General features: G+C 48.5%; 1 protein-coding gene and 1 long non-coding RNA gene across 3 annotated transcripts in view; one reads left to right on the top strand and one right to left on the bottom strand.

Moving 5' to 3' along the window:
* PLA2G4E (phospholipase A2 group IVE) overlaps window positions 1-25,503 on the bottom strand; it is a 56,078-nt gene that overhangs the window by 18,481 nt on the left and 12,094 nt on the right. The window contains exons 1-6 of one of the 2 annotated variants that reach the window (XM_049613429.1): window positions 17,229-17,324; window positions 10,117-10,189; window positions 4,673-4,809; window positions 2,916-3,047; window positions 2,078-2,118; window positions 427-469 (exon numbers count right to left, since the gene is read on the bottom strand). In XM_049613429.1, coding sequence (XP_049469386.1) covers window positions 427-469; window positions 2,078-2,118; window positions 2,916-3,047; window positions 4,673-4,809; window positions 10,117-10,189; window positions 17,229-17,324 — 522 coding nt within the window. Of the gene's footprint in view, window positions 1-426; window positions 470-2,077; window positions 2,119-2,915; window positions 3,048-4,672; window positions 4,810-10,116; window positions 10,190-17,228; window positions 17,325-25,503 lie in introns of those variants that run through there. The other variant, XM_049613428.1, reaches the window with a different exon arrangement.
* On the top strand, window positions 3,038-7,302 carry LOC125909903 (uncharacterized). Its single transcript, XR_007453797.1, has 2 exons — window positions 3,038-3,156; window positions 7,142-7,302. It is a non-coding gene; the product is annotated as an uncharacterized LOC125909903 (long non-coding RNA).

The raw sequence follows: 25,503 nt of genomic DNA on the forward strand, positions 1-25,503 counted from the left end.
AGATCTCCTTGAATCCTAAGGCTTTAAATGCATTTAACTGAGATGTCTGTACCAAGGGCTGAATTATGAAAATCTTTTAAATACTGAGCTTGTGCTTATAGAGAGATCGGACCTGGGGGGAAATGGGACAGAGACAGATTCTGGGAGGAGGCTGCTTCCAAGTGGGTGCTTTTACTGGGGAACCTCCCAAGGGGAGGGGTCATCCTTGTGGGACACAGGATGCTGGGCCAGGGTATGGATGCCCCAGCTCCCTCCTCCCTAGAAGCAGGGACCCAGTCCCTGCTCCACCCATCCAAGCCCCCAAATGGCCTTCTTTAGTTAGTCTGACTCCTGGAGGCCTCCGGGACAGGGGCTCAGCTTCTGTTCCCCTGGGAGCAGCAGCCATATGAGGCCTCTGGAGCTACAGGCACCTGGAAGGACAATTACCACCAGCACGCCGTTGGTGACGAGGGTCTCAGGTGGAAAGGGACTGGAAAACAAAATGAGAACTCCCTGTCAGTTATAGCATTCTTGCCTGGTTTCTCACAAAGGTGTTGAAAAACCTAAATAGGGTCAATAATGAAAATTTATGAAAAATAGCAGCTTAAGAAACATTAGCTCTGCGGGTTGTCAAGGGAAAAAGTGGCAAACATTTTAAATAGAATAGGAAAAAAATAAATGTATAGGATGGAAGGAAAAGAGTTCCTCTTTTCTTTCTTCCTTTATTTCTTTATTTCCTTTCTTTCTTTTTTTTTCTTCGGGGATAATGCTTCTTTATGCCCAGCTGTAGGGAACTATGAGGATAAATAGGTAGCAGCAGGGAGGGGCCTGAGCTCACCAGCTGCAACAGATGCAGTAAATAGTTCTGGTGGCAAAAATGACCCATTCTCCTGTCTGCGCTTTATTTAATTCATGCATTTAACAAACACTTATGACCCAGCTAGAGAGGGGCCTGGTGAATATGAAATGTCTTCATGTTATAAAGTCAGGAACATAAGCCTCCAAGGTTACAATTAGTCTAGGGGAGTCCACAGCCTCCCTTGCCAAAATTAGGCCCAAGATGACTGTGTCTCCAGATCAACTCTTATTACCAATTGTGACACGTTTCATTTCGCAAGCTATAAGGAATTTTCCCCCCTAAAAGTCTTGTTAGATCAAGAACTGGAAGAGAGAGCCCAGATTTCTTCAATGGGAAACAGTTGATTTTAATTTGTCAATCAGCTGTTGATGGGAAATGAGGCACCCCAAAGAGTTCCAAGAGCCCCTAGGCAGAGGACTGTTGGAGTGGAGTTTGATAAGCCTTCTTGTTACCCTCCCCCTGCTCCTCTGCAGATCCTAAGATGGCAGGGGTGGCAGTAGGGTGGGGAGGGTGCCGCGCTCAGCTCTACCAAGGCTATGGAGAGGAGTCAGCTGCCCAGTTTGCCCAATCACAAGGCACACTACCCTCCTGAGCAGACTTCTCCCCTCCCCTTCCCATTCCCTTCCCCCCTCCTCTCTTTGTCCTCTTCTCTTTCCTATCTTCCAGCTCTGGGGCCTAATTCTACTTGAGTTCCCAGCATAGTCGTATCTCCAAGACCTGGGTCATTTTCCTAATTGAAAATGATGGGAAATAACCCCATATGTTGGGCCTGAGCATCCCCTTGATGTGATTCTAGAGTTGGGTGCAGAGGGGGAGAGGCTGCTTCAGGCCAGGGTTTAGGGGAGCTTATTCTAATAATTTGGGGTTGAGGATGAGACACCCTGGTCCTGACCTCTTTCTCAGCCTGGCATCTACGAGGCCCCATCACCATGTGGCAGGAATTCTTCCCAGAGGCCACTCTCAGGAATGCAAGGGAGCTGAGGCAGGCAATTTGGCCAGAATTCTTAATCTTTGAAGCCATATTGATGTCAGTAGAATAGTGTGAGTAGGGGTGGGGCCCGGGCACCTATAGTATTTAGAAACCCTCAAGTGATTCTGATGCACCCTGTGGGGTGTCAGGGGTAAGCGTGGAAGAGGGGAAGGCAGCAAAAAGGCAGACTAGGCTCTGAAATGCTTGTGCCTGGAGCCACTGGGGAGTGAGGACTTCAGTGGGGTCCTACGGGGCTGGGACCTACTCACCTCTCCTCCAGCAGGAACTCTACCTCCAGCTCTTCCATGCCCTGGCAGAGGGATAAAAGGAAGGCAGCTGTGAGCTGGGGCTGTACCTGTCTTCCCCAGAACATGCCCCTTTAGCTTCTACCCCCCGCTTCCCATTGCTCTCCTGACTTCCCAAGGGGCTCAGCACCTTGGGCAAAAGAGAGCTGAACTATTGTCCCCTGTAAGCTCAACTCTGAAGGATAGGGACTCCTTCCTTCATCCATTCCTTCCCACCTCTTGTATAATTTCAGGAAGTTGTGACTTCATTGGACCTTAATTTCCCTGCCAGAATGTAATTCAGGCAAGAGCAAGGATACTCATTCTCTGCTGTGTTCCCAGTGCCTGGAACATAGTAGGAAATAAAGTTCTGTTGAATGACTGAATGGGTAATATCCTGGTCTTTTCCAGCTCTTTCTCTGATTTTCAGCTTTACTCTTCTTTTCCCTCATCTGTCCCCTGTTCCCTGGGCCATCCCAACAGCAGGACTCGGAGGGAAGAAAGGGAACCAATACCTATTACACCTCCATTTTGTACCGGGAACAGTGCTAGGTGCCTTAATCATGTTTTCCCATTTCAATGTCACAACGACCCTAAGTGGTAGGTATCATCATTGCCATTGGATAGATGAGGAAACAGAATACAGAGGAATTAAATAAATTCTGCAAGGTTACACAACTAGTAAGAATAACACTGGGATTGACCCAGCAGTGCTATCTTTTCCTCACTTGGTGACAGAGAGAAGCCCATAGAGTGGCATCATAGAAATAACCAGCTGCTCCTCATGAGGCAGGAGGCTGAGGGACTGGACACCTGCACCCACCTCTGGGTTGAGTGGGAACTTCATATGGGTTTTCTTTCGGAAGCAGAGCTTGGTGAGGTCATAGAGGACTGTCAACAGGTGGTCATTTGGTGTCACTGTGTCTTCATCACAGATGCTCAGCTCCAGCACGTTCTAGGGGAAAAGGGAGGGTACAAGTCTGGTTACTGTGTTTTCATGGACCCATTCCCTAGCAAGGAGGTGGGTTTGAGGTCTGGGGAACAGCATGCAGGTCCCTGCCCAGGTATGAGAGACTTTCGTAGAAAAATGAACTCGGGCGGTGGGGGATAGTGTCTATACCCTCCTTTCCAACTCTCCGAAGACTTCCTGACCCTCTGCTCTGATTCTCCTGGATAATTTTGCTCTTTTGCAAGGTTGGGAAGGGCCTGTGAAGTGTGAGGGATGTCATTTCACCTGGGGGAATGATGGAAGTGCAGAACAAGCAAAACCCTTCCCAAGTCATAGACTGTGTTCAGCACTGGGACCCCAGTTGCTGAAGACAGCCCATTAATTACTAGAAAACCCAATTCAGGGAAACTAACACCTTAACACTCCAGGGGAGTGATGTGACAGGTTACAGTGATTCTCATACTTGATGGCCTTGGGGTGAGGTATTTGAACTCTATACTTTGGTTTATCAGATCCTAATAAGGTCTTATGAGTGGTCCCAAAGCTATGTTAAGAGTTGAACAGCTGCCCTGTCATCTGGCTGAACACTGAGGTCAGTGGTTTTGGGTGACATGGATTAGTCTCTGAGGTCTCTGGTTCTAAGGATCCTGGGAGATGTGGGTTGGGGCTGGGTTTGCCTCTTTGGTCCCTACCAGGTGGACATAAGGTGGTCTGGAGGTTCCCTACTGAATGAGATTTTCTAGAAACACAGACATGCCCCACAACCAACCCCACATATTCATATGAACAGCCCCATAGCTCTTTAGACAAAGGAAGTTCAAATTCTGCTTTCAAGATGGCAAACTGAGCCCATGCCAAAAACCATATATATAATATGGTTATCAAAACCATATATATGATAGAAGAGATATTTTTATAGTAACAGTATTAAGTCCTTCTTGAAAGTTAAAAGGACTCATCATGAACCAGAAATAAAGAATCATCCTAAAATGTGGAAGCAGTAAGCTGGAGATGTCAAGCCTCAAGTATCCCAAGACTGGGGTCAATACCTCCATGATGAAGCCAAGTTTGTTTTAAGAGCACTCTGCTTGGGATGCTCAAGGGAGAATTCTCCCAAAGGAGATGTGAACGCAACTTAGAATCACCATATATCTGAGGAAGGCCAACACCATGAAACAACTCAACAAAGGAAAGAACAGACGCTCAAGGAATTAAAAATAATAAAGCCTTCTAAAAAGGATTTAAGATAGGGTAAACCCTCCAGCTGGAATTAGACTGGCCTTAGACCTAGTGAATAGAATGGCTCTTCCCCTCCATTAGTTTCCTACTTGGAGCATGTTCTGGAAGCACACTCAGTTTTGTGGCAGGGAGCACCAGGTTCCAGCAACGATCAGGTAGAAGGACAAGAGAGAAAGGAAAGAAGGTAGAAAGATAAGTAGACTCAGAGGGAAAAACACGAGGCAGGCCTAATAAAGGAGTGGGTGAGCAGAAAGATGGATTGCTAAGAGAAGGAGAAGTAGGTGGGAGGAAAATAGACATAAGAAGGACACATAAGCAACAGAAGGACAAGCAGGCATGGAGGGGAACAGAAATGTAGGCAGGGCTGACAGGTGTTGTCCTCCAAGTCTCACCTTCACTTGGCTCTGGATCTGGAAGCTGAAGGTTTCATTCCACTCTGGGTTTGGGCAGTTGGAGATGGTCCTAGTCCTCAGCCTTTCACGAGAAGCGGTGGGCAGCCAAAGGCTCACAAAGCAGTCTGTCTGGCTCACTGTCCAAGGAATACAAGGGTTGGGGGGAAAACTGGGGAATCAACCCGGGGCCAGAGAGGAGAGTGTAGAATCAGAAGGAAACTTCAGGCAAGTCACTTCCAGAGCAAGCCCTTGTCTCAGCTTTAGCCTTTCTCTACCCTCCTGACTCATGGGTCTGGATCTCCAGAGACCTTTGTCCCAGAAGTCTCGAGAAGGCCACAGCCTGCAGGCTAGAAAATTCACAGAGGGGGATTCAGGTCCCACTGGATTCTTCTCATGGACACTGAAGGCTTCTGGCTCTTTTCAGAAGCACCCTAGCTTTTTGAGCAAATGCTTGCTAGATTGGGACAAGGTATGGCCACACAATTTTTCCTCTGCCAAGGGAAGAGCTGAAGAACCAGCCCCATAAAATCCAGTTTAACCCTTGTTTAGCCAAGGTACCAGGGAAACCAAAGTAGGGCTCTACTCTTCCTCTGGGCTGGTGACAAGCAAGGATTAGAAGGAGCACAGTCTGGGGCACCTGGGTGGCTCAGGTGGCAAGCTTTTGACTTTGGCTCAGGTCATGATCTCATGGTTCGTGAGTTCGAGCCCCGAGTCAGACTCTGCACTGACCGTGCCGAGTCTGCTTCAGATTCTGTCTCCCTCTCAGGAGAATCTAGAAGCAAGGACCACAATTTAAATATGACTTAATGTCTCAACTGCAGCTACCAGGCTCTTCATACCTACACGAGTCTCCCAGCATGAGGAAGGTGACCCAAGAAGCCCTCACATCTGGCCGTATTCTTTTTTTTTTCTTCTTTTTTCTCATTTGAAATGAACAACCCAAGGGTGATATTACTGTGTGTGCTCTGGAGAAGGGACAAAGGCTTTATTCTTAAAAGTCTCTCCTAAAGTAGAGGAATGCTTCTCAGGTCTTCTAGTTGGAACAGCGGAAGGCATAGGGCAAAAAAAATAGCAGCCTAGCCTGGTTCCCTCCCTCCATTCTACCTGGGAGGAGGGAGGAAGAGGTACCATGACTACCTTGTCACTCTCCCAGCAATCTGCTGGAGAAATTCCCAGGGCACACACCAGATTTTTAGGAAATGATAAAAGTCAATACAATCTCCAGTGTCAGAGAGTCCTCTACTTGGTGAAGCTAGTATGAAGATAAGAGTTTTGTTCTGATAGGACTGATCCAAACTAGTTCATAGTTATTATTAGTAATGTCCTCCTGGACTGACTGGTCTCATGCTGTCACTACACTGAGAACATTATCAGAGGTAAGAACCACAGTTTATATCATTAGCATCCCTAGTTTCTGATTTCATCTCCAATGTCTGATTAATCTTTGAGGGCTGGCCATTCAGTGAATTGGAATTCATGGCTCTCCTCCTACCCAATAAAGGTAAGACGACACTGCTTTTAGAGGCCATAATCAGATAATCCAGGGGCAAAGAATGACCAAAACCCAGAGGGATGCAGAGAAAATGATGACCCCTCTGTGCCCAGCCTACTCCTCCTCATGTCAACTCAGGTGTCTGGCCCAGACACCAAGTGTTGTCCTTGGCTCTCACATGGCATCAGTTTAACTCCTCTGACCTCACCAGACCACCCACCTCTTACTTGTACTGCCACTGCCTTGGTGAAGGCCACCATCACCTCTGCTGCCACTTCCCACTCTTCTGCTGGCTAGCCTCTTCAGATTTCAGGAAGAGCCTCTTCTGGAAGCCTTCTCTGAGCCCCCACCTCTGGGCCAGGTACTCCTCCTAGCTTAGAGCCTCTGCTCCTCTCCTGGCAGGGCTCTGGTTACACCACACTACAATGCAGGTCAGAACATCTGTCTCCACTGCACCTTGAACACCAAGAAGGCCTGGAGTCTGTGTTTTGGCACTTGCCAGACATTTGCTGAATAAATGAATTGAATGGAAAAGCCCAACTTCCTGATTTAGAGCACAATATCAAATTCTGGACTGAGGCACCACAGATATAGGCAAGTAAGCTGATGTCCAATTGTCTATAGGGAGACTCCCCAGGATCTCCCGGGACCTCTCTGTTGGCTTTTCCTGGACACTTGTCATTCCTCCTCAGCCTCAAACATTCTCCTCAGGTTTGCCTCCCGTACAGTAGGAACCTGCAGGCAGGGACCCCACCAACTCTATACCTATCTGCTTAGCATGATTTGATTGACCCTGTAAAGGCCCCTTTGCCTCCAAAATCCCTTTCCTATTATCAGTCTATGCTTATCCCATTAAGCCCATGAAATAAAATCTCAGTATTTTTGGCCTAAGGTTTAAATCTCTAGTTAAGATACAAATACTGGAAGAGACAGGATTGATCACACACCCACACTTCAAGCACTGATTTGTTTTTCAGTTATTTCCACAAGAATGGGAAGGAGAGTGAAATCCTGGAGAGGGAGAGATGATTTGGTGGAGCAAGGCTGCCAGGGGCCTGGATGATAATCTGGAGCAGGCATCATTATCTGACTATAAGGAGAGTGACCAGCATGTTGGCAATAAAGAATAGTTAAGCAACACTGACCCAATTCTGAGTATTTCAGGGACTGCAGAGGATTTCCTAGGCATTGATAGGTTTTGATCCTTGTTCCTTTTAGAGTGACAGAGGGCTTGGTCATTTGAATGACATTCTTCCTTTCCTGGAATGTGGGTGGCAAAGATGACTCAGTGAGATCTACAGATGTTGAGAACACTGTTTTCCTAATACCTCTGGAGACACCTGCCTCACATCCCTTGGGGTACTGGTTTGAGTTTTAATTTTCTTTTCCCAAGAGGAATAACACCTCTTGGGAGCTAGGAGGTTTCTAGGTCCACTCTATCCAGTCCTGGCTCAGGGCTGGCCAGAGCGCACCTTGACGAGGGAGTCATCACTGAATCTCATCCTTTTCAGGCTCCTTGAAATCATAGGAAACTCAGACAGACACTAGAGGGCTGGACCAGAGTGGAGCTCAGTTTTGATCTAAGCTAGAAGGGAAAAGTTTGGGGCAGGAGTAATCTAGGACCCAGAAGATATCAGGATAGTTGCAAACCTCACTAGGCAAGGTGACAGAAGAGCCCAGCCTAGGTCAACTGTGGAGTCTACAGGAACGTGCCCCAGGCTGGAGCCCCCAGACACCATGCATGCCTCCCACCCTGTTCCTCAGGAGAAATGAGAGAAACATAAACAACAAGGGGTTCCCCAAAGGGGCCTGGAAACCCCCAAAGGCAGCTGTGTGCCAGAGGGGTGTGTGGGGAAGGGGAAGAGGAGGGTGGTGGAGCCAGACCTCAGCCCTCTTGTCTGGCTGCCTGCTCTCCCATCTCCCCACCTCTGGGATATGCAGAGGATGGGTGTGGCAGGAGAAGACAGACGAAAGGGGCTTGGACAAAGGGAAGGTCTGCACACACAGGTGCAGGCATGCCATGAGAGCGTGCAACCTGTGTGACCCGAAGGGTTGGGACACACACACCCTAGGAGTGGAGGCAGGTGAGTACAGCTGTGGGCATGTGCAAGCTGTGGGTATCCCAGGGTGGGGGGAGTGGGTGAACTCTGCCCAGGGGTGGGTGAAGTGTCAGTGACCCATGGTGGCATTGGAAAAAAGGCAAAAGAGGTGGCCAGGCCCGGACCCAGGGAACCCTTCTCTTCAGATCACTCTCTGGTGGCCTGGGAGGTCCCAAGGAGCCTGAGGAGAAGTCTCTGGGCCTCCTGCCAGCCTCTTGGCAGAGCTAGGCCCGACTGGACACTGGCTGCAATTGCCCCCGTTGGCATGGGCTCTGGACACCATGCCCTCCAGGGGGTCCAGCTGGAGTCCTTCGTGACCTCTTAGCTTTCCCTGAGCCCCAGGGCCCTCCCTCCTTTGTTGTACGCACTCCTGCCTGCATTGCTACAACAGTTTCCCAGCAAATTAGTCAGCCTCTCCCCACCTATGCTTCAGCACAATCTGCATATGACCTCAGGAAATCATGCAATCCCTTCCTCAAGAACTCAGGTGCCCTATCACTTGGATCCCCATCCCTTCTCTGCCTGGCCCTAGCCTCCTTCCCCTGCTCCTCCTCCCTCTACCCCCCAGAGTCCAGACCTGGAATCAAACACTGCTTCCACCATAGGCAATCATTAGACCTCACATGCAGAGTGGGCCTCAGCACTACCCTCAGGTTGTGGGAGGAGCACATGTTGTTTTGAGGCCTGCCCTTCTCCCTCCCCACCCCCACGGGCCACAGGTGTCATGTGGCTCCTCTACCTCCCTCAGGATTGCCCCTCCTGCAGATGGGGCTCCCAGGACCTCTGGATGCCCATGCCCTGCCCCTTTCAGACCCCAGGCCCTCAGAGCAGCCTTCCTTAACTACTCCCAGCTTTCAATGTCCTCCTCCAGGTCTAAATTCTACAGTGACAAAGTTAGAATGCCATTTCCTGTTACTAGTCTATAATCACTTTGGGTGTAAAAGTCTTCCCTTGTTAAAATGTCTACTTGGTGTCATGGCTGTTGGCATTCTTTGCCCCCCTGAGGCTCTTGAGTCTAGCTGAATCCCAGGGTGAGGGCAGTGGGAGTAAAATGGAGCTTTGGGGAAGCCTGGTGGCTCTTGTGAGTGCGGACACCCCCACAGCCAGGGGGCCTTGACACAGAGCTCTCTCCTCCTTGAGGGCTAAGCCTCTCTCTGGATGGGGTAAGTTGAGGGGAGCACAGGAAGGGGATCTGGGCTCTCCTGCTTTCTTGAAAAGACAAGCATGAGGGGAGCATCTAGCCCACCCAGATGCCTTGATTTCCTATTGAAGCCAGACACTTCCCAGGGCCCCCATAACCTGGAATGCAGGAGGGGCTGGGATGAGGGTGAAGTCAAGGCTGTAAGAAAACACTGCACAAACAGTGCTGGTGAGTCAAACCACATCCATGGGGCTACACTGCAGAGCTGGTGCCATGTGGCCTCCACCATGAACCCCAGAACCCAGTTTGGGATCCATGCGCTGAGCAGGGGCACGGAGACTAGGCTGGCAGAAGGGGCTCTCCTTCTTCTTCACCACTAATAGCTCGTAAACTCATGCAGAAGCAAGAAGTGCCCGGTGTGGGAGAAGCTGCTGGTCCCACAAATGGGTGTTAGGGAGTGGGGAGTGGGGAGGAGAGAGTGAAGCGAACAGTTTTCTCAGACCCAAGAACCCTACAGGGGCTGGTAGTGCCAAGGTTACAGCTAGGAGGGGGGCCTGGAAAAATGATATCAACCCCAAAGTCTGAAATACAACCTGAGTGTAGCAGACACCCTGCCCCCACCCCCCACACAAACACCTCTGATGTTTCTCCAGCCAGGGCAGGACTCCTTCCAGCCCCATATGCAGAGAAGGAGGGAAGACCGGATACTCACCCATATCAGCCTGCCGGACATTTTTCATCCGGATGACCTTCACTGTCAGCAGGTGGCATGGAGAGACCCCACCCTGTGGGTTGAGAGGACAGCGGACTCATTCTTCAGGTGATGACAACTGATAGAGCAGCTCAAGCTGGACACAGTCTCCCACTGCTCAGACCCAAGATGCCTCCTCACAGTCAATCCACATTTCTGGGCTCTTGAGGACACTGCTGGTCCCCAAGACTGCTGAGGTGAGGGGCTTACTTCTCGCCTCACTAGGAGCCAGCACACCTTGGAAAGGGATGGCTTCATGCCTGTTCTGTTCATGTTTCTCCTGTTTGAATCTCACGATTTGAAGCCCCTTCCCTGAGAGTTTTAACCAGGCTTAGAGGAATCTGTTTACCATCCACTCCCAGCCTGTGCCCCTGGAACTCCTCCATCTGACCAAGTGACCCTATTTAAAGAGGCCTCTGAAGAACTTATCAAACTCAACACCCAAAAAACAAATAATCCAGTGAAGAAATGGGCAAAAGACATGAATAGACACTTCTCCAAAGAAGACATCCAGATGGCGAACCGACACACGAAAAAAATGTTCAACATCACTCATCATCAGGGAAATATAACTCAAAACCACAATGAGACACCACCTTACACCTGTTAGAATGGCTAACATTAACAACTCAGGCAACAGCAGATGATGATGAGGATGTGGAGAAAGAGGATCTCTTTTGCATCGTTGGTGGGAATGCAAACTGGTGCAGCCACTCTGGAAAACAGTATGGATGTTTCTCAAAAAGCTAAAAATAGAACTACCCTATGACCCAGCAATTGCACTACTAGGCATTTATCCAAGGGATATAGGTGTGCTGTTTCGAAGGGACACATGCACCCCCATGTTGATAGCAGTACTATCAACAATAGCCAAAGTATGGAAAGAGCCCAAATGTCCATCGATGGATGAATGGATAAAGAAGATGTGGTGTGTGTGTGTGTGTGTGTGTGTGTGTGTATATATGTATATATATGTATATATATGTATATATATGTATATATGTATATATATGTATATATATGTATATATGTATATATATGTATATATGTATATATATGTATATATGTGTATATATATGTATATATATGTATATATGTATATATGTATATGTATATGTATATATGTATATATATGCATATATGTGTATGTATATGTATATATGTATATATGTGTATATATGTGTATATATATGTATATATGTGTATATATATATGTGTATATATATATATATATATATATATATATATATATACATAATGGACTCGGCAATCGAAAAAGAATGAAACCTTGCCATTTGCAACTACATGGATGGAACTGGAGGGTATTATGCTAAGTGAAATTAGTCAGAGAAAGACAAAAATCATATGAATTCACTCATATGAGGACTTTAAGAGACAAAACAGATGAACATAGGGGAGGGGAAGCAAAAATATAAAAACAGGGAGGGGGACAAAACATAAGAGACTCTTAAATATGGAGAACAAACAGAAGGTTACTGGATGGGGTGTGGGACGGCGGATGGGCTAAATGGGTAAGGGGCATTAAGGAATCTACTCCTGAAATCATTGTTGCACTATATGCTAACTAACTTGGATGTAAATTAAGAAATAAATTAAAAAAAAAAAAGAGGCCTGTGAGTTAGGACCTTTCACACTCCACATAGTTTGCCCTGTTGCCAAAATCATATTACACCTTTTTAAGAATATGCAATTCTTCTCTATTTAAAATATTGTTGGGGTTTTGGGAAAAACATAAAAGTATGAAGAAAAAGAAAAGAGTCTCCAGCATCCCACCACTCAGAGAGATCACTATTTTCACTTGTTTTTTGTTTTTAATGTTATAATCACTTTTATTTTCAACTCAGACTGTATAAAGATAGTTTATCTGCCTTGGTTATATTATCAGAGATAATAATATTGCAATGACTAACATCTACTGAATATTTACTATTTGTCACTTTTCTTACATTTTTAAAAACAATTTTAATCTTTATTTATTTTTGAGAGAGAGAGAGAGCACAAGCAGGGGAGGAACAGGAAGAGAAGGAGACACAGAACGGGAAGCAGGCTCCAGGCTCCGAGCTGTCCACAAACCGTGAGATCATGACCTGAGCCGAAGTCAGATGCTTAACCCATTGAGCCACCCAGGCACCCCTTCCTTACATTTTAAAACCTTCATTAAGACCTTGAGGTCCTGTTATCTTGCTATGATTGAGGTATTGCTATCTTTTTAAATTGAGATACAATTGAGATATAACATATTAGTTTTAAGTATATAGCAAGATGAGTTGAGATACATATATACTGCAGTATGATTACCACAACGAGTTTGGTTAACATCCATCACCACACATAGTTACAATTATTTTTTTTTCTCATCAGGGGAACTGTCCGCGTTTTGATGTCTGTCCTTCCAGCCTCTTCTGGGGCTTATTCTAAACAGCAACAATAGAACGAAGCCTGGGAAGGCTGCTACTTAGAACCTGAGATAGATGTGTAAGTCAGACTTCAGGTCCCTTCTTCCTCAATTCCCAACAGCTGCCTCTGATCAGAACAAAAGCCAAACTGACAGTCATATACAGGTCTGAGGAATCCTTTTGCGAGATTAACTCCGAAATATTGGAAATCCTCACAGCCCATAACTTGATCTAACAAGATTCTGTTTTGAGCTGGGTGGCTCGAGGCAAAGGCCACATACACCACTTCTCTCCTGGCTTTGGAAATATGGCTGTGGCTGTTGGCCGTACCCACTCTGGGCATGATGGGCTCCTCATTTCTCACTCCCCAGCTGGCGCAGCGGGTGTCCTGGTATGATCTTGTGAGGAAGCAGGAGTCGGTTTTCACCCAGGAGAGCAGTTCTGGCAAAGCCTGTTCCCAGTGGCCCACTTTCTCAGATGGCAACCAGAGTTCAAATGTGGGCCACCAGAGGCCTCAGCTCAGGCAAGGGTCAGTCCTCAGGGACATTCCCTAGTTATTGAAGGACTCTCGATCATCACAGCCCTTCTTCTGCCTCCAGGAGGGCTGCCCATAGCCCTGCCTGACCCCCCCTTCTGTCTTGTCTGGAAGGGATGAGCACTCACAGCTTCCCGCAGCACCTCACTCGAGGTCTCCCTGCTTCCCAGGGAAAGTCCTCCACTATCTAACCCTGATGCCTTCCAGTGAGGTTGACCATCTCTTCGCATTCTAACTCAGCAAGGCTAACAACACCAGCTACTATCCCTTGACTGTGTGCCACATGCTAAGCGTTGTGTGTATAATCTCTGTGTTTCATATTGCTCAATTTTCCAACACCCCTCGAAGCAGTTATTATTAGCCTCGCTTTACAGATGGCGAATCTGAGTCCAAGTCCTTTGATGGTGGGCACTCAGCTAGAATCAAAGGAACCCGAGTTTGAATCCAGTTCTAATTCTTAAGCCTGTTGCTCATAATCATGATCATGCTGTCATCTTACTTGAAAGCAACACTTGGGACACCTGGGTGGCTCAGTTGATTAAGCGTCTGACTTTGGCTCAGGTCATGATCTCGCGGTTCATGGGTTCGAGCCCCACATCGGGCTCTGCACTGACAGCTCAGAACCTGGAACCTGCTTCAGATTCTGTGTCTGCCTCACTCTCTGCCCTCCCCTGCTTACACTCTGACACTCTCTCTCAAAAATAAATATAAAAAATTTTTTTTAAAAAGGAAAGCAACCATTAACTTTCAATGCAGAGACAGGTGCTGCTTGGCCCTCACCTCCTCCTCCTTCATCTTTTCCTCTTAGAACCTCTTTTCCTAACAGCTTCTTCTTTTCACTCTGAATTCCCTCAAGGCCCTCCAATAATCCCCAAACTCTGGTAGTCCTTCTACCAGTAATGCTTTTATTGGCTACATTTCTACCAATATGTTTCATGATCTCTTTTTTATTTTTTTAAAGTTTATTTATTTTGAGAGAGAGAGAGAGAGAGAGAGAGAGAGCGAGCACAGGTGGGAGGGGCAGAGAGAGAGGGAGACAGAGAATCCCAAGCAGGCTCTACGCTGTCAGCACAGAGCCTAATGTGAAGCTCAAACTCACAAACCATGAGATCATGACCTGAGCTGAAACCAAGAGTTGGATGCTTAACTGAGCCACCCAGGCGCCCCTCTCTCTTTTTTTAAAGAGCCAGTATACACCGAAGTGTAAGGGTCCTTGGAGGAGTTCTGCTTCCCAATAGCCTAGAGGGCTCCTTCGTGGTCTACCTTGAGTCTCAAATCACAACTTCTAGCTCAAGAATTTGCAGGAGAGACTCAATTCCAAAGGGCTCTACAAACTACTCTGACATCTTTGCCAGCAGAGAGGCAGCACCTGGCAGGGAGTTTGGGAGACGGCCCAGAGGGGCCATGCTGAGAGGTAGGCAGTGGGAACATGGGATTCAGGTCTTGGGCCCAGATGATTCCAAGAACTAGGTCTGAGAAAAATGACCTTCTTGGATAAAAATGAATGTAAATATTTTGCTCCTGGTATAACCAGCTGAACTGGAGTGGTGCTGGAGATAAGCAAAACTTCATGGCCCCAGAGATAATTGATCCAATTACCAAGATCCAAGAGAAGAAAGCACAAAGCAGATGGGAGCCAGAAACCGGCAACATTATGGCAAGTTCATGGGGCAGGTTATAGTGTGGTAAGGGTAACCACTTTAGGGACTTGGATAAGCCTGTCCCTCGGACAAGATACCTTGGCTGGTCATCACGATGAAATCATAGCCACGGCCAGATACCATACCAGCTGGACTGCAGCCCTGCAGCAGGGTTGGACATCAATCCTTCGGTTCATGGGGCCATTGGGGGGTCCTGGGTAAGGAGCAGGGAGTACTCAGGGGGTTGGAGCTCAAGGCAGAAACTATTTGGCAAACAGTGCAGAAGTGTATTCGGACACGTTAATAACCTACAGGGAGGGTGAGCCTGCTAGTTTTCAGGGAAGCCATGTGGGAGGAAGGGCTCTATTACTCAGGCTGCGGTCACACACACGACTCCAGCTCCAGCCTCCTCCCTGGCCTTGGTTCCTGGGGCTGATCCCTTCAGGACCCTACTTCCCCCTTGAGACCTACATAGGACAGGGGGATCTCCTGTGGAAAAGATGTTGCCCTCAGGACTGGCTATTATGCAATTCAATAGTACCCCTTCCCACGCCCATCTTTATAGGTATGACCTTGGCGGAGGTTGGGGAGCACAACTCACCACCCTCCTCCAGCATGCCAGGCCCTGAGCCTGTGCTGGCTACATTGCGTCTGCTCTCGTTTAGCCCTCCAGCCACACTGTGGGGAAGGTGCTGCCATCCCCACTTTGTAGGGGACAAGACTAGGTTTAGAGATACTGCATCTCACACAGGGACACACAGCCCAGAAACAGCAGGGCCGGGACTCAGGTGCAGATCCACCTGACTACAGGGCAGCACACTTTCCATCTACCCGGAGGCTGGCTCTCACCGAGAATTAACCAAAATGGCTCAAAGCTTGCTCCGGGTCACATACTGGACTACTTAATAGCAGAGGCAGGAGTAGGCCCTTGGCTCTCAATTCAGGGCTTACCCTGCACCCCAGGTCCAGCTGTCACCACAGATTAGTCAGAAGAGTGGTTACAGATGGGATCCCAGGGACAGGCTCCCAGGTGGGGGTGGGAGTTGGGGAGAGGGTCTGACAACCCTGTTTCAGAGGTGGTGGGTGTGATACCCATCCCCGGGCCAGGCACACCCTAACTAAACCAGCCCACAAGGTCTGGGGTGCGGGAGAGGGGAAGACAGTGCGCAGGGAGCCTGTGGGCCATCTGTCCCCAGGGCTTCTTAGGACAGGCGTGGCCGGTGGTGCCACCTCCTCCTCCCCAGTGAGCTGGGTGTAGCCTGTTCCTTGCAACACCTGTATCAGAGCCCCGAACAGCTTGGTGATCCCTCCCTGGATGCGTGGGTCCTCCCTAAGACGACACCATTGGGATGGGGACTTTATGGGACCTCAGAACATTTCCCAGCTAATCTGAGCAACATCCCAGACCAGGGGGTTCCCGGGAGGAGCTACCATGCTGTTTTCCCTTTTAATCACACAGGCTAGGTGACAGGTCACGGCAAGAAGGCCAGCTCTGAGCCTTGCACCCTCTGGGACCTGAGAGGGCCACGCAGTCCTCAGCTGCTTCACTTGCCCTGTCCCTTCTGTGGAAGCTCTCCCCCAGCCCAGGTTCCACAGGCTCAACCAGACTGGGGAGGCAGGAACATGCGCTGACCAGAGGCTCTTCCAGCTCCCTGAGGTGCTGTGGGGGAAAAGTGGCACATCCCAGGAGGTGATGTCTATCCTGGCCAAGGCAGTGGGGCACCAGGCACCATGCAGCTCAGAGCTACCCTCCTTGGGCTCATTGGAGGCTGAGTAGGGTCTCCATCTCCCACCCCAAAAGGACAAGACACTTTCAGGGCATCACTTGTCTCATTCAGTGATTCAGTGTAGGCTGGGGGAGGGAACCCTGAGGAGGGGAATGAGGAAGAAATTGCTGCTGAAAGTCCTGGCCATGGCGTGCCTATGGAAAACTGGAAGCTTGAGGTAAATGGGAAAGCTGAGGTGGAGCTGGTCTGGAGCCCTGGCAACCCGTTCCTTGAACCCAGGGTCTCTCTACGAGGCCATGAGGAATCGGATGGACCCAGGAGTCTTGACCACAGACCTAGCTGGGCTTCGCGGCTAATGTGACAGGCTGGCAATGCCACGGATCCTCATGGGATACTGTAACACACACTCACAAGGCATGGCAATTTAGAATGACCGTAGGGTAAATGTCCACTCACAGCTAGGACACGCAAGTGTAGATCCACCCCTGGCAGTGCTGAGCACCATCTATCCAGGTGCTGTCTTGGCCCCAGATGGCTCTGGGCCACACCACAGCACAGTGTCGAGCCTGTGGGTAACCCCAGCTGGGCCATCCCCCCAGGAGTTCCAGCTGGGCCAGACCATGTCCCCAGGTACTAGGTAGGGCTGCTGAGCCTAGGTGCTCCATGTCTTCGGAGTCTACAATGCTCCCAGTCCTCCCTGTGCCTGTCTCCTGCCCTCAGCCTCTGCCCCACCTACCCAGCACTGCTCCCTCACCTCCAAGGCGCAGAGGGATGAAGGCTTGCCATCTTCTGCCTGGTCTAGGTCTGGTAGGTAGTGGGAGAGCCAGGCGGGCATCTGCCTCTGGAGCATCGTGTCAGCTCTCCAGCTGGGTGGCAAGATTGGGAATTTATATTCTGACTCAGAGCTCCGCCTTCTGGACACCTCTCTGCTGTGGCTGGGATTGCATGGGGAGGGGTTAGGGCGGGTAGGCAGATGGGGAACAGGGGGTCTAGACGTGTTAGCATCAAGGGACCCTGAAGCCTGCAGATCTTGGAAATGCAAGAACCAGCAGGGAACTCTGACCCTTGGGGTCAGCAGTCTGCCACCCCCAGAAACATACCACCTGGCTGTCCAAGGAAACAGGGTGGCAAGAAGAGGATCCTGGACCCTGAAAACTTTAGGATCAGCACAGCCATGATCTGGGAAAGCCCTCTTTCTTCAGCTTATCAAGGTCATGGCTCAGAGATGCCCTTCTGGGCATCTGAGGAGATGGGGGGAAGGTGCCCTCCCTCCTAACTCCACTGAGTCTCACAGCTTGGTGCCCAGGAGCTGTGGGCAGGGACTCCAGGGAGGCAGAAACCATGGTCAGGGCTCCCAACGTTAGGAGGAGAAAAAAAAAAAATTTGCCTCAATCCTTGGTGAGGAAAGGGTCAAGTACAGTGTCCCCAGCTCTCCCTCCTGGGAAGCCAGGTGCAGAGAGGGTGTGCCCAGACTGTCTCAGGACAGCTTAGAGGATGCTCCCGCCCCACCCACCCGATCCCTATCTGTGGCCTAGTGGTAGGCTCATTCAGGGGCCCGGTGAGGTGACTTCGCCTGCTCGGTTGCCCAGCTGGGTACACTGGGAGTTTCCTGCCTGCTCTGTTGCCTGAGGCCCCACAACCGGCTTTTCTGGCCCACATATTAAAGTGATTTTGTGAAATTGAAGGTGAGATCTGAACACAGGGCTGACCAGGCCCAAATGCAGGGATGAAACTTGGTTTGTGGTATCTGTGGGACCTCTTTCTATGCCAGGTAGAGGTGACATGACTCCCCCAAGGACCCAGCAAGGATGAATTCCTCACCTTCCCTCTTTCAAGATGCCTTCAGTGCCTGTCCCTTCCTTCCCATCCCATCAGTGGCTTCTGTCTCTCAGCCTCCTCTGCCTCTCAGGGATTCATGCCCCCTACACCTGGCTGGCCAGTGAGTTCTGTAACCATCCCTTCAACTGGCCATTCTGCTCCAATGCATCCAATGCTTATCCATTCTTTGTCAACGAATTCTGGATTCCAATACCTTCCACAAAGCAAATAAAGCCCAGAAACAATCCTATGTATATATGGAATTTTAGTGTATGATAAAGGAAGTCTTGCAGATAGGGATGAAAGGATGGACTATTTGTTATTGGAAAACCTAGCTTGCCCTGGAATAAAATCACTAGATCCCAACTTTATAACTGTACAAAACCAAATTCCAGACTAATTAAAAATCTAATCATTAAAATAAAACCATATAAAAGTTAAAATAAGGTATTAGACAACATTAATATAATATTGGGATGAAGAGAATCTTCCTAAATAAGGTACAAAGCCTAGAAGCCAATAAAGACGTATTATCAGATTTGAATATATAGAAACAAAATTTCAGTAAAGCAAAAATGTCACAAGAAAAGCACTACCTCTAAAATATATCCCCAATATTTTCCTCTTAATAAATATCCATGGGGGGCGCCTGGGTGGCGCAGTCGGTTAAGCGTCCGACTTCAGCCAGGTCACGATCTCGCGGTCCGTGAGTTCGAGCCCCGCGTCAGGCTATGGGCTGATGGCTCGGAGCCTGGAGCCTGTTTCCGATTCTGTGTCTCCCTCTCTCTCTGCCCCTCCCCCGTTCATGCTCTGTCTCTCTCTGTCCCAAAAATAAAAAAAAAACAAATAAATAAATAAATAAATATCCATGGATAATGAACTCACCATTAAAAAATAATGGTAAAGAAGAGAGTCTTGGCCTGCCAGATTCTAAGATAAAGTACAAAGCCACACTTAGACAAACAGTATGTCACTGGGACAAGAACCAGACCAATGGGACAAAGATAGAGGGATCAGAGACATGCCCTGATATTTAGTGGAACTTAATCAATGATAAAATTGGCACCACAAATCAAGAGGAAAAGAAAAGCTTTTTAACAGATGACATGGACCTGAGTGGCTCGCTAAGTAGAACAAATTAAACAACATCCCCATTATTGCCATATTTAAAAAATAGGCTGTAAATGGGATCAACACATGAAATGGAAAACCATAAGGCTAGTTGAAGACAATGTGGGAGAATCTATTTATGGGGGTAAGAAGGATTTCTTAAACATTTGGAAACCAGGAACCATAAGGCAAAAAATTTCTAAACCTCTACTTAAGGATTAAGGATTTCTGTCAACTAAGAACACGCAGAAAAAGTTAAAAGATAGTTGACGGAATGACATAAGATATTTACAATGCATCTGCAAATCACCAAAGGATCATTATGTAGCATATACAAAGAATTCTTATGTAATCCACACACAAAAAAAGATGGCTGTGCCAACCTAAAAATAGACCAAAGATTTGAACCTGCAGTTTATGTAGGAAGGCAATCCCACAAAGCTAACAGGCATTTGAGGAGATGCTCAAAATCATCCATAATCAGGGAAATGCAGATTAAAACACCAGTGAAATTTCACTGCAGCTATTAAATTGGAAAACACCAAGAAAGTTGAATAATGGTTGCCTTTCTGAGGAGAGAATGGAGAAGGGTATGTAGGTACAGGGAAATAAGAACCAATCATGAGGGCAAGTATGGGGCTCACAGGACCAAGGAGGATACACTCCACATCCTCAGAGGAAATTTTTTCTTTCCAGCTTTTCCCCAGCTTCGCTGCCATTGCTCTGGTGAAAGCCTTTGCCCTTACTCATTGCAACAACTGCATTAGCCTACCTGGTCTCCCTGCTTCCTCTCTTGCCTTCCTATATGCCATTCTCTACAGAAGGGCACAAGTGGTCTCCTAAAAACACCAGCTAGATGATGTTGCAACCCGGAGTAAAACCCTCCCAGATTCTGGTTGCTCTCATTTCTTGCCATGCCCTGGAAGGACCCGTGTGGTCTGGCTGCTCACATCTGTTCCATTCCTCCCTTCACACGTGAGTTCCAGCTCTACTGGCCCTCCACACCCGGAACATGGCAAGCTCTTTCCCACATCAGGGATTCTGCACTTGTTGTTCCCTCCTGATGTCTTTGACACTGACTCTGTGTGTTACTGCTCTTTTTCATGGTCATGGATATGCTCAAATGTCCTTTTCCTGCAGCTCTTGCCTGACCACCCTCTGTAACATGTATGCCTCTCGCCCACCTGTGTGTTTCTGAGTCACTCTGCTTATTTGATTTGATTTAATGTATCATATCTTGGATTATCTTGTTCATTTCTTCTTTCTGCCTCTTTCCATCAGCCTGTAACCCTTTAAGGGTAGAGACATTGCTTGTCTTGTTCATCATCTGGAAACACCTAACCCCACCAATCAAGGAATGGTTTGATTGCTAGGGCACATTCACACACTGGAATATTACGCAGATGTCAACAGAAATGAAGTGGCTCACATTTGCTGAATGTATAAAAAGTGACAAAGTCTATTCTACCTATGAAGTAGATATTATTATTATCTCATTAAAAAAAGAATTGAGGTGCACCTGGGTGGCTCAGTCAGTTGGGTGACTGACTACGGCTCAGGTCATGATCTTGTGGTTGGTGAGTTTGAGCCCCATGTCAGACTCTGTGCTGATAGCTCAGAGCCTGGAGCCCATTTTGGATTCTGTGTGTGTGTCTCTCTCTGCCCCTCCCCTGCTCACATTCTGTCTTTCTTTCCCACAAAAATAAATAAACATTAAAGAAAAAAAAGAATTGAAACACGGAGAGGATGAGTAAGTTGTTTGGGGTCACCATGATAAGTGACAGGGCTGGGATGCAAGTCAGTCTGACTCCAGAACTTCTGGCTCTAACAATACACACATACACACGTTGGGAGATATGTCTTAATATGTTGAGATGTGTCAGGACTTCTGGCCAACAGGCTAGACGTGGGTCCATTTCATGATGAGGAGATACAAAATGATACAAAATAAGCATAAACAAAACAAGAAATAGGGGCACCTGGGTGGCTCAGTTGTTTAAGCATCTGACTTCAGCTCAGGTCAGGATCTCAAGGTTCATGGGTTCGAGCCCCACATCAGGCTATCTGCTGTCAGCATAGAGCCTGCTTCAGATCCTCTGTCTCCCTCTCTCTGCCCCTCCCCTGTTCTCTATCTCTCTCACAAAAATAAACATATAAAAATATATACATATTTTTAAAAACATTATAAGAAAGAACCTTCATCCCAATGTAGATAATACTTATATCCTTAGTTTTGTCAGTAGGTCTGGCTCACAAGTATTTTCTGTTCTTCTTCTTGGTAACAAAATGTGAAGGTCCAGCTGAGTGCTTTGCATCCTCAAATTACTTTCATCCACAGCTCCATATTTCTCAATCTTGGGAAATTCCTGCTACTAAAAGTTGTGGCCTCTTGTTTCAACTAGATGACAGGTGTTATTTTCCAGCTCCTGACTCTCTCTCACATAACAAAACTGGCTGGAGCCTTTCCTAAACTGCATTTACTTTTTGTCACTGGTTTACCTCTGTGAGGATAACACTGACATTGTCTCAAACCTGACTGAACATGGTATAGTTGGTTAAGGGTCTGGGCTTTAAAGTGTCACAGCTGCATTTGAACACTGCTTCTACCACATATTAGCTGCATGGACCTGGATAAATTTATCCTTATAAACTTGAATTTCTCCATCTATAAAATGGAAAGCATAATGATTTCTACCTCTTGGGGTGGTTATGGAGACTAACTGGGATGAAGGTCTTAGCATGTGGCTGACCCGCAGTTAGCGATGGTTTTGCCACAAGAGGTGTGATACACAGCAATATCAGAGACACCAAGACATCATCCCTGCCCAAGGAGCTACAAACTAATTGGGTGAGACAGGAAGATCACAAAAGTGGTCTCAGGATGATCCTATCATGTATGAGGAACAGAGGTGTGAAGATATGCTGCTCAGAGAGCATGACCACCCAGGGCTGGGAAGGTCAGAAGAGGCTGCGTGGCATAGGAAGAACTTGCACTTGCCTTTGGAGGAAGGGTAGGGACCTGATGAATAAAGCAGGAGAGGGCATTTGTGTCAGGAGAGACAGCATGAGCAAGGCTATGAAGACTCAGAAAGGAGATGAAAGGAGATGAAAGTAAGTCCTGGATATCAAGTACAAGAATCACGATTGTTTGTTGGCAGTGGTAACTCATGGAAAGTTTCTGAGCAGAGGGTGTTTAAGAAATATAGCAAATCCTGCTCCTATGGGTAGAACAGGTGACCATCAGGACCGTGTGGTTTGGGTGAGTTGGAAGGCAGGTGTGCCTCTTTAATCAGCCTAGTGTGGCCCCTCAGGGCAAGCCATGGTCCACAAAAGGCCCCTGATAAATACCTCTCCCTCTTCACCTGCTGGGTCTCACCCTACCCAAATGCCCTATGGGCTCCAGTGTCATGCAGACTGCCTCAGATTTTCTAGCTGTTACTCTGGACCTAAGAGGATAGGACTTGGGAAAGAAAAAGACCTGCTTGTCTATGGAGGAGGGGGAGGAATCCAGAACAGGCTTGTAAGTCTTCTCTTCCTCTTCCTGCACCCTTCCCTTTTGCCTTGCTATCCCACAAGCCTCTTCTGCCAAGCCTAGGAAAACCCACAGGGCAGATGTGTGTGGTGGGGAGCTCCTGGCTTCTCCCACAGAGGGATGACAAGTGGCCTTCACTTTTCTTGGTCCCAAGATGGCTGATCAAGCATCCCCCAAACTCTGCCAAGTCTCTTGACATCATCTCCTCCACCAGGGCACGGTGGTGGCGGGGGGAACCCTAGACTCCACAGGGAGAGGATTAGGGGAGGGTTCAACCAAATTCAGCTATGAAGTAATGCGTCAGGGTGAGCTTGGACTGGTGCTGTTGTTTTATAATTTTTTTTATTAAAATTTTTTTTAATATTTATATATTTTTGAGAGAGAAAGGTTGAGAGAGAGAAAGGTTGAGAGAGAGAGAGAGAGAGAGAGAGCACAAGCAAGGGAGGGGCAGAGAGAGAGGGAGACAGAACCTGAAGCAGGCTCCAGGCTCTGAGCTGTCAGCGCAGAGCCCGATGCAGAGCTCAAACTCACCAACCGTGAGATCATGACCTGAGCCAGAGTCAGACGCTTAACTGACTGAGCCACCCAGGCACCCCTGGTGCCATTGTTTTAAGAACTGTATCCAATGGTTCGAGTCTATCCCATTCACTGGTGCTGTTTTTGGACTGAATTTGGTTACAGCCAAGTTCTAGCAGAGGAACATAATTCCCCACAGATTCCATCTGTGTCAAGCCCCTGAACCAAGGTTCTGCAGTCAATTCCCGAGAGCCACTCCCCACCACGTCTCAGGGCAGAGGACAAGGGGATGAGCGGTGTTGGCCTGCGAGGGTCTGTGAGCAAGAGGTGTCCTCATACTAATTCCTGGGTTTGACAGGTCCCAGCAGAGCTGAGGAATGCCTTCGCTCCCTACTGATTTCAAGGTCAGTGTTCAGGCATGCGCTGTGGGGTGGTGGACAGAACCCTAGACTGGAAACCAGGAGCTGTGGGCTCCAGTTCCAGCTCTGCAGGATGATACAAAACAAATGGATGTCTCTCTCCAGGCCTCACTTTCCTCTTCTGTAAAACGGGAGGTTGGACTAAGTGAGTCTGGAATCCTAGGAGTGGGGCCTGGAGTCTGTATCTTTTCATTATCTCCAGTAAGTCTGAGACATAGCTACGGCAAGACCACAGAACCAGGGAGCCTCAGCGTCCCTTCTGGCTGCTGACTTCAGGGGTCTGGCCTGCCATGCTGCCTACTGAGGCTTCACCATGCTTGGGCACCAGTTCAGACTGAGAATAAATGGGGAATTCTCAGGGTCCTTCTGAATAAGCTATGATAGACCCCAAACTGTAAACACAGTGTGTTTGATGCCCAAAATGAGGAACAACCAAGGATATGGTCAGAGAAGTGCTGAAAGTGACTAAAAATAGACTGATATTTGGTGAGGGGGATGGGAGACATGAGGAGGACGCTGGGGGTGAGTGAGCACAGCCTGTGGCCTGTTCTCAGCAGGATCCAGGGCTGGTGACTCCTCTTACCACCCCTTCCCCCAGTTGCAAGTGTGAGGAGTGTGGTGTGTGCCTTTGGGAGGGGATGCACATGTGCTCTCTCTTGCGGGGAGAGCCCGAGCCCTCACTGGAGAATAAAGTCCTGTTGCACCAGCCTGGATTAGTGTCATCTGCCCCTGGGGATCCTGGAATGTGACCCTAAAGACCCATTTCCAGCTGTCCCCACAGCTTCAACCCTGCTTGCCCTGACAGACTCAGGGTTCATGTAAGCCTTACAGCTGGTTCAGGCCAAGTACCCTGAGAACTTGAATGATTTTGAGGTAGTGATCAGGGTTTGAGTTGAAGAATTTGCACTGAGGAAGTGGAGAGTGGCTGAGCTGGGTCTCTGACTGCGGTGACTTCCGGGCCACTCCCACCTGGCTTCTTGCCCTCCACTGCCCTGCCCCGCCCTCTTACAAGCCCGGGCTGGTTGGTGGCTAGTGGGCTCCAGGACCTGGGAGAGCAGAGGGGAGCTGCCAGGAGGATGCACTGGGGCAAAGGGCATTCCTGGAGGTGGAGTTGGGGCTGGCCCCTGGGGCTGACTGCTATAATCTAGGCTGAGCCTGGGCGAGCCTGAAGAAGTGGGTGAGCCAGCACAGCAGGCAGAAGAGACCCTTGGGTCTGTGAGGAGCAGAGAAGGGTGGGAGCCCTTTCCCTGCCTGGGAGCAGTCTGGAAGAGGCGCCTCTTGCTGCTAGCTGGGTCCTCCAGCTCTGTCCACAGTGGGCCCTGGAGGGGGCTGGGCTTAAGCCTCTCTTGTCCCCAGTGCCTGGGAGCTGGCAGCATTGCAGCCATCTCCTGCCACGTGCAGGTGCCACCTCCCCCCTCCCTCTGTGCGCATGCATTTGTAGGGGTCTGGTGAGTGGGAGTAGGGTGTTCCAGTCTTCTTTCTGGTGATGCAGATCCTCAGAGGGAAGGACTCTGGATTCCAAGAGTCCAGACCAGGCCCCTGTTGTACCTGGATTGCTGCCTTCAGCTCCTGTCTGCTATAAACAATAGCTAAAGACACACTTAGGGTGACCAACTGACCCAGTTGGCCAAGGA

The sequence above is a fragment of the Panthera uncia genome (assembly GCF_023721935.1).
Source record: "Panthera uncia isolate 11264 chromosome B3 unlocalized genomic scaffold, Puncia_PCG_1.0 HiC_scaffold_1, whole genome shotgun sequence".
In the NCBI taxonomy this organism is placed as follows: domain Eukaryota; kingdom Metazoa; phylum Chordata; class Mammalia; order Carnivora; family Felidae; genus Panthera; species Panthera uncia.